The following is a 9,716-nucleotide window of genomic DNA, read 5'->3' on the forward strand; positions in this document are numbered from 1 at the left end:
AAAAAAAAAAAAAAAAAAAAAAAAAAAAAAAATATACCGTCGAATTGAATACCTCCTTCTTTTGGGAAGTCGGTCAAAAAGCGCCAATTAAAATCTCTGCGTCGATGGGAACGCGTATGACCGTTATAAATTTAAGCCACACGAGTTAAATGTGGTACGTTATTATCGAGTCAGATTTAAAATGTTTTAGAAATTGTTTAATGACTTTAATGTATCCCTGATATACAGGTTGTTGTTGACCAATCGCATTAAAGTACGATACCATTGGAGTATTTAAATTGAGAACCCTCGGGGCATAGAGGCTCGCCGCTGCGCCGTCGAGCGCTGACGAATTTAAATAACGTGCGCACTGACCTTGTGAGGGCGGACTATAATTTTAATAATTTTAGAAAAATCGTTAAACATCGATGTATAAGTGGAGTACATCAAGTGAAGCAATGAAAGGGCGTTGTGTTTACTAGATCGGCGGAGTAATGTTGGATAAAAAGGCAAGGAGAGTCGCGCGGCGCGGCTCGTCGCAGCGTGTCGGCTAATTGAGCGGCTCACGCTATCGCACGGCGCGGTCTGGCCTCAATCAGAACAAAGTTTATAAGCGAATTCGCTTAATGGCGTGCATTTTTTTCAGTCAATGACCCAAAGGCAGAGTAACGCAAAGTAACGCATACATTTTATTGACGTGGCCCTTTGATAAGTGTCCCCCGGCGCAAGCGTCGGACCACCGAGCGCGCTGACAACGAGACTTACACACGATAAAAGTTGAAGGACCTCACTTCTCAAGCAACAAACAACGTACAAGTATATAAGTTTGAAAAATGCTCCCACGGCCGTATTGTTTTAGCGCTGTTTGCTATTTACTGGATAAATGTGTTTGAACGCAACTATGGAGATATTTTATCGCATCTTAACACGATACACTCGGTTAATCCAAGCGCTTTCGTTACACTTGTGAGTTATGTCCTCGTTATCTTGGTCACGCTTCTGGTTTTCCCTTTTTTAGTCAGATAACACTAAGATGTGGTGACTAATAACAATCCATCCATCCATCCATCAAATTCAATTGTAAAATTCAAATATAAAAATAAGTGAATGCGACCCTGTGCGAAATCTATTCATTGCGTCTTGTAGGTGACTGGAACTCACTCACCGCACCAGAACCACCGCTCATAATATAGCTAACAGGTGATAACTTTTAAAGTATTCACTTGTGCGGGAAAACATAAATATCGGTTTAACTTATAAAAAAAATCGTTACCAATATGATATGAATACAACTCTGTATGCAATAACTGTAATATGAATGATTTTATGAAGAGAATATCTTCGAAGTACATTTATAATGCGCAGTTTCACTCGGCGATTTAGTGCACAAACAAACCCGAAACAAGATGCGTAAGGAATTCCGAACGGCAAAAACCACTCGATGGGGACGATAAAACGAAATCGCCGATGCGTTGGCGAAAAAAAAACCGCGAGCGCTGCGTGCGAGCGAGACGCAAAAAACGTACGTAGCGGCGTTCCGCTCTGGCGCGGCCGACGCGCGCAGCTGCCTGCCCCCGCGCCCCGCGCACCGCACCCCGCGCCCCTCGTCGACACAAACTCATATTATTTATTTTATTTCCGCGCGAAACTACGAATTGGATCAACGGCGACAAAGAGCTTAAATTGCCCGTCCAAATCCCATCACAATCGATGTTAAACGAAACATGGACAGATGTAAACATTGGGCACAATGCGCGAGCGAGGACTGAATTGACGCGATGCGTCGTCCAAAAGAGCAGTCTATAGTCAGCCGGTATCGGCGCGCAGGCGACGCTGCTTTTTGTCGCATTGTACGATTACAAATTGAATAGGATACTTTAGTATTACCACGGGCAATTGTATGTAACAAATAATCAGACGTGTGAAAGTGAATTTCATACGAAAATTCCGAGTAACAAAGATGTTGTGAGCTATCATAAGTGTCATCACAATCTCTTAGCAAGTCTAGTGCTGTGCAATGGAAGATGGATTGCGGAGAAAATCCCATTGTGCATGATTGTGTATGAGCTGGTTTCTAAATCAATCTGTCCACAAATAGGTGATCTCTCGATCGCTCGCGGCGCGCCCGTTCGACCGAGACTAAATTTTTTCCCGGCGCTACTCGCCTCGTGTAATTACAAAGCTCATTAAAATCATTGAATTATTTACACATGAACGGCTGCGGTAATACAAGCGGAATTTTCCATACTTCATTTCAAAGGAATACATAATGAAAAGTAAACGCGATGAATTAAAATTATCATACGAATTACTTTGAGATGTTACAGCTGTTTGAGTATTAATTTTAATGGATATATAAAAAGGAGTTAGCAAGGAGATGCAATTAGGTGTCCTTGTAGAGCCGGGCGAGGCGTGGGGATGACACCCGAGCAGATCCTATCTCACGACACGCGTGCCTTCACTATTAACGACTGCCATTTTTATAAAGTTGACGCGATGGAATTCAAACATGACAAGACATGACCAATTAACCTGCTTATGGCTATAACATATGGAAAAGACGCAGATATAAATGAAAAAAATACTAAATGCTGTTTACTTGTTAATACAAATAAAACTTGATATACAGAATAACGAGAATTTTAACAATAAATGCTTTCCCGTGCTATCTTCATGAGGACAATTTGGCACTCGCGTGTCATGCAACTAAATATCCAAGTAGTTTTAAAATACTATTGTTATTAGATAAGAAACGTGTGATTAAGTCATAGTAAAAGTGTAGGGGGAATCTAGAATCGAGGTAACATTGTAGTGTCATTCATCAATGCATCACATAAGTCATGAATGAGCGACGCGGCGGCGCGGCGCGGCGGCCACCGGCACTCACTGACAATTAAAATTCTCGCAATTATATTTCATTACACGACACGCTATTAAATATAGTACTCTAGTCGATTACCATGACAGTTATATCGACTTTTTCCAGCTGCTATTTCAATCGAGCCGAAGACAATTGCAAGCTTAGCCAAATAAATGCTTATCTAACAATAAACAAGTTAAAATTGCTCGCGCATGGTGCGGTGCAACCGTGCGCGAGCAATTACGTTAAAGAATGCCGACGACACTGACATAGTCCACTTCGCGTCGTAACGAGCCGCGTCAAAAAAAAAACGATTTCATTAAAAATTGATTGGAATTATAGTTTTGCTGCCGCTAACGTAACAACATTATTACGTAGCCGGGCGTGATAGCGAGAAAAAATGCGCCGCGAACTGGCAACGATTCTAAACGCGTCGCGCCTTGCTCGTACACGCTGTTTTGAGTCACAGAGTAATAGGTAGATAATAAATCTAGTGCCGATTGACAACTGCTAATTCTATCGAATTATATATGTGAATTTGATATTTGTTGTAAACAGGGAAGCAATGGACAAGAGTTGGAGAGAAGAGCCGCGCGGCTGGCTAAGCCCGGGCGCGCAGTGGCGCCGCGCGGGGCGCTGCGGCCAGGCGCGGCCACTACGCTATATCAATCACTTCACAATCGCACCGCATGCCACTTAAATAAATTTATAACATATTAAGTACGTTGAAAATAAACACTTTACCGTTTATGATTTATTTGGTGCGCGGATGAATTATGAACGTCGCTTATTAAAGCGTTGCAGAGCGAGAGGTCCGAATCTTTATCTCTTTTTGTGTCGATCTCACGTGCCGCCGCCGCCGATAAACGTTTTATTGAAGTAATTAAAAGTGGCGATTAGCTCTGTGCGCGGTACATGTGTGAAACGATGATGTATGTGACATTTTACAACGCAATCGACACGACGATATTTTTAACGCACTATCACTAGCTGTCAGTCTGGTGAAGCGGCCGCGCGATATGGGATTTATTTGTCTTGCGAGCCGCGGCCCGCAAATAAACAAACCTGACTCAACGTTACGGCACATAAATTATAACAAGTGGTCAGTTCCATGACTTCTAGTGACGGCCGCTATCCGGCGCTATCGGCCGACCCGCGGGTCGCGATTCGCCGCGTTATTGCCGCTATAAATACCATTCAATTTCAATAATTAGCTCACAACGAAGTCTTTGACTGATAACGTATCGCCAGCATTGACTCCGCGTTCTGCTCAATAACAACAGAAAGTGAAAACACGTAAACAACGACCGCTTCCGATACAACATGACGCGGCTGTTTGACAATTTAATGCGTGCGCCCTGCCTGGAGGACGGCCGACGTTGTTTTTTAAATAGCCCGGCACCGCAACACGTCAACGCCTATTCAGCCTATTGTGTCACAAAAAAGAGAAAACCCACAAATATTTTGCGGTAAAAGAGTTTTATAAGAAAATTACACGTCAGGCGTCTGTCGGTCTGTGCCCAGATTGACGCTGCACGGGGCCCGGACTGCCACAAAATGACTCCATTTGTAAGGTTTTTTGTCGATCAAATGATAGGTTTTACACCGTCGATTCCCGTTGTCATGTTATTATCGAGGCCGCATAATGAAATATTGGTTAAATGAACTGCTGCGAGCACTTTCCCCACCGCATTCATGTATGCCATTTAGCAGTTTGAGACATGAAATATTAAAAAGTAGTTAATTCACCATAACAAAACAATTATGAGTTTTATGCTAGTTAATAATGTAGAAGTTGTAATTTCTAATTATAATTAGTTGTTTTCGTGTGATATTTGCAGTTGCAATGAAATAGTATCAGCATGTCGAATGCGGGAGTGTCGCGCTCGTAATGGCGGCCGTAAATCATAGTTAGCAATTCCTTCGGCGTTATGGTTTAATAACTATAAAGCATAATTAGCAACGGTAAATCTCGCGGATTGGATTGCCGGTGGGCGTGAGCTTATTGATTGTTTACGCGGCACGTTTACTACACGACCACGACACGCTCACGATACGGTCACAACAATTTGGCAACACTACTTTCTTTGTTCAAATACTCCGTACTGAATTAACCTGCACTCAAACGATCTTAATCGATTCGTTACGATGTTATTTTTAATTTCAGATAAGGCAGTTAATGTTTGTATTAATATGTACGAAATGTAAAGGAAATTATTGTTTCATTTAATCAGGTTAAGGAATCTTTGATCCCGAATTTACAGTAAGAAATAAATCATGCAAATATAATTTTGCTTGCATACTTTAACTTAGTCAATTGCAATCTAGTAATAATTCCATATGTTATTAGACTAATGTATAGTTGTATATTTTGTGGTACGTTACCTGTTTGCTGAAGACAGCGATGTCCTCGTTGAAGGATTCTGATGAGCAGACATCGCCGCCCGCGACGCCGGGGTCGCGCGGCGTGCACGTCGCCAGCTCGCACTTCTCGAAGATCAGTGCAAGCAGCGGGAATAGGGGATGCCTGGGAACATCAACACACCAAGTTACTCACACTGACCCCACACGACTCAATACAATCCGGAAATTTGGTTGTACTCCACCATCTATAGCTATTTCGGCGAATTCAGATAGCTGGTTTATTTGCGACCTTGTGTTGTACAAGTATCAAATTATATTGGCTTTTGCTTACTGCTATAAAAATAGTATCAATTCTTATTTTACTTATATTAGATTTTAACTCCTTCACACACTGACATGCAAGTTAACGAACCAATCAAAAGAATTACCACTCGCCACCATCGCTGTTGATGTTAAATGCCAGCAAGTTAAAGCAGTTGATTAAGAGTAAAAATATACTTTTATTAAACGCGTCCTACACGCCACTCTTCATTGTTGGACGCAGATATTTGTAATAAACGCTCATATGTGACGTTTAGACATTGACCTGCCGATTAACAGAGAAACGATCGGGCGACGTAACGACACAAAGGAGTATTGCGGTCACAAAAACTTGTGACACAAAGCAGTGTGCGCCGGCGTGCGCCACGTTACATGCAGATTGGCCCGACGTGACGATGATCTTATCTCTGCTATTGTGCGGCGCGGTGCGGGGCCACACTGACAGCGGGGGACTTCTAATCATTTCTAACAATTACTCATCGATTACCACTTGCTTCGATTCTACAATACAGTGATCTTGGTTGTGAAAGTTTAAATCTTGGTAATTTTTAGGCTTCGATATCAATTATAAGACTGTGTCAGTAATGAACGAATGGTAAAGAAAACCATGAAAAGTTGGGAAAAATGTTACAAAGAAATTCTATTGCAAAATTTAATATTTGCTAAGCGATATCAAATAAAATACACTTAAATGTAATATTAAGAACGCAGTCGAAATCCCTGCAACGTGTTTGGTTTCACGATGACGTGATTTCAAGACCACTTCTCTTAGATTCTCTGCCACGATTCCCAGAACCTATAAGGATTATCGCTAGTTGGAGGTCTTCCAAGCGTATAATATTACAGCATTAATACCAATTTTATCTATCTACATTGCTTTTCAAGTATTTTTATAATAATATTAATAACAAGGGATTTTGTTTAATAAGAAGATATTAGATTTGCACTTAAATTATGTATCAAAATTTATTTTTTTGATATGATAAACGATAAGTATACATCTGGGGTAAAGTTCAGATACTATAATAAAACCAGTAGACAAAGAGTTCAAAACAAATATCTGAAAAAGAGAGAGATTGCTTGGATATTAATTTAATAATTGTGAGAATAAAAGAGATTATTTATTGTTGTCGACAACAAAACAATTACGTTTGTACAAGAAATATGACCACATTCGCAGCTGTCCCAATTCATTTAGTTGCGATGCGTGCATTTAAAACAGAGGCAAAGAAAACAGTACTTATTATGCATAAGTTGCATCAAAAGCTTCCTTATTATGTAATTACAAGCATAAAAACCAGCGATACAACGGCCCGAGGGCGAACACACACGATAGAAATAACGCATTAATTGCAATTGCTTCTATAACGCAAAACCACAGAGTACAAAAAAATAAGAATTATGCGAATAACGATTAAAGTAACGATTAACCTTTAGACAATGCGAAGGGAACTAACACCGACAAGAGCCAGCGCTCGGTGGTTACGCTAAGTGACTGCTTCGATAATCATCCCATCGTACAGACACTTTTATTAAGTAACTAATTGGATATGACGTGAATCTAAAAGAAACTTGTCAATTTTAGACATTTTAAATACCAAAAATTGTTTCTATTATTGTATGAACGCTGTCAGTCGCGCCACACCCTCGACAGTAGCTCAAACAACTGACAACTTTTGATCAGATAAGTAGAGATCCTCGTAAAGCGTCTTAACGCGCTAAACGTCGCACCTCACATTATTAATCTCTAGATATAAGATCTAGGCAATAAAGTTTTATTGTGCTATTACGCAAAACCTAATCAATGCATCCTTATTATTATTCACTATAGTCATTTTATTTGATTTACAAATTGCTGAAATTGATGTTTCAAATGTATGATTCATTTACTTCGGTTTGTATTTTATTAAAATGATAAATATCTATAAATACAATACGTGTGATAAGGTATGTAGGAAGGCCAGTGCGTCGGCTACCGTGTACTATCTGATAGAAATTGTAAACCACGATTAAGGCGTCAAAAACATCCGATAAGACATAGATAAGACGCTTGTTATGTCGTCAAACGCTAATTAAATCGATAGTATGCGAATGTCACAACATTACAACTATATCGCATTTTTACAATTTTATACAATGTTATTTAAGCAAATATCTTGACAATAATCCAATTTCCTTATATGTAATTTGAAATAAATCACAACTAAAACAATCAGGATTTTAATTCTAGTATTTGTGTTTGTTGCAAAGGCTACAATATTATACATAAAATGTTCAGCTGCGTTCAAGACAAGGTATAAAACTTTTTATTTTACCAGAAAACATGTTTCTAATATTTGCTAGTCATCCATGCTGCCCTGGTAATTGTATTCGAGCTGGTCTCCTACCTCTTTAAAAATGTTTTCCAACTCAGTACAATGTGTGACGTAGTTTCTATAAAAACCATGCAGCACCAAGTCTGTATATATCAATAACATAAGACAATATGAGTACCCGAGGCGTATTGACGGTCGCTTTGGGTCAGCCAATAGCGTTGTATCTGCGAGCGAAGGTAAACACGTGGATGAGTTATGACGCCCGTAACCGTCTCTGATGCCAAATGATGGGAGGAGCGAATTATATAAAACAATTTCGATTTAAGGAAAGAATTTGTATACAAAAAACTGTATATAGGTAACAGTAAGCCAATATTAAGGAAAACTTTATCACAAGTATTGTCAAACTTAAATGCATAACATGTTAATAATAATGGAAATATTGATTCCTTTGCATTGATCGCTTAATCCTTTGACTTGGTCGTGGCCTTTTGCAGATTTCATCTGATACAATTTTATTTTACACTTTTGTTCGGCAAACTTTAAGACAACCAAATAAAAATGTTATAACTTAATAGCGATTTTATATACATAAACCAGAATAATTTAAGATTGAATGTGGATGGCTACAAAGGTAGAGGAAGACCGATGAAAGAATGGATGGATTGTGTGACAGAGGATATGATAAAGGAGTGGACTCAGATATGACCGCTGATAGAGATGTATGGAAGAGCAGCATACTGTGCCGACCCTACGTAGGTAAAAGGTTATGTTCATGATAAGTGATTTGATGACCTAAGCAGATATGTTTCTGTATCGATGTCAATAACCTTTAGAAGTGCAAGCTTTAGAGCAGACGGTTGCATATTATGCAAAACTTCAATCTGCTAGAGGATGTGAAGTAAATGAGGATGTATTCGATGTACATTTTATTGAATAAACTGAGGAAGGAAATCAATTGGTTAGTCCGGTACCACTAGGAGACTTCAAGAAAATTTAATAAGAAAATAACAATGAAAATTGACACAAAAAAACGTAGGGATTGTTGTTGACTGATGTAATGGAATATAACAGAAATAAGAAATTATAACACAATTATTCAGATTCTACCTTTATAATCTTATAGTGAAGGAAAACATCGCGATGCAACTTGCACATAAGGTCAAAGAAATGATAAAGATAAAAGATAAGTGTGAAGTCAAACTGCCAGTGTGATTGACAATGGCATTGTCACCCTTAACTTAGGATCTCGTTAGAGACGTAGATATTTATAAAGGCATAAATTTGATGGTAGATTTATTGGATGTTTTATCATTTGAGTGTTGTGGAGGTAGGTGTTAATATAGTAGGGCACACGTTACCACCAGACTCACCCGTATATGGCATCCTTGTCGCGCTTGTGCACGAGCGGCTCGCCGGGCAGGGCGTGCGCGGCGTGCGCAGCGTGCGCGGCGGCGGCGGGCGGCGCGTAGTGCACGGGCGGCAAGTGCGCGTGCGCCAGCCGGTGCTCATGGTACATCGCGCCGCCCTCCATGTAGCCCCCGCCGTGGAGGCTCTCGTCGTACTGTAACACACGACATATACTATCAGTATACCTGTCAGAAGATGCTCCAAGTGTACTGCAGGATGTTAGGTAAACCATCCATTGGCACAGCAAATGAATTGGAATTGGTGACTTAGACTACGTCTGTTACGAGTATATGTATATTTTTATTACTTTACATTCTTCTGATTTAAATAACAGAGTAAATTAAATACTGACTAGTCACAAAAATTATGAAGTTTGTATATGTTTGAGAAAATGTGTCAATCTGAACCGTAGACGCAGAATAGAATCATCCAAGCGTTACAAGTGAAGGCATAAAACAAAAGGAAAA

At 39.7% G+C, this 9,716-nt stretch overlaps 1 protein-coding gene across 3 annotated transcripts in view; it reads right to left on the minus strand.

The window, feature by feature from the left end:
- The window catches only part of LOC106101088 (homeobox protein homothorax), a 206,471-nt gene extending 197,073 nt beyond the window's left edge, over positions 1–9,398 (minus strand). For all 3 annotated transcript variants that reach the window (XM_013280197.1, XM_013280198.1, XM_013280196.1), the window contains exons 1-2: positions 9,213–9,398; positions 5,225–5,366 (exon numbers count right to left, since the gene is read on the minus strand). In XM_013280197.1, coding sequence (XP_013135651.1) covers positions 5,225–5,366; positions 9,213–9,373 — 303 coding nt within the window. In that variant the 5' untranslated portion in view covers positions 9,374–9,398. The remainder of the gene's footprint in view (positions 1–5,224; positions 5,367–9,212) is intronic.
- Positions 9,399–9,716: the final 318 nt, after the last annotated feature.

Source organism: Papilio polytes, unplaced genomic scaffold (assembly GCF_000836215.1).
Source record: "Papilio polytes unplaced genomic scaffold, Ppol_1.0 DF824024.1, whole genome shotgun sequence".
NCBI lineage: Eukaryota > Metazoa > Arthropoda > Insecta > Lepidoptera > Papilionidae > Papilio > Papilio polytes.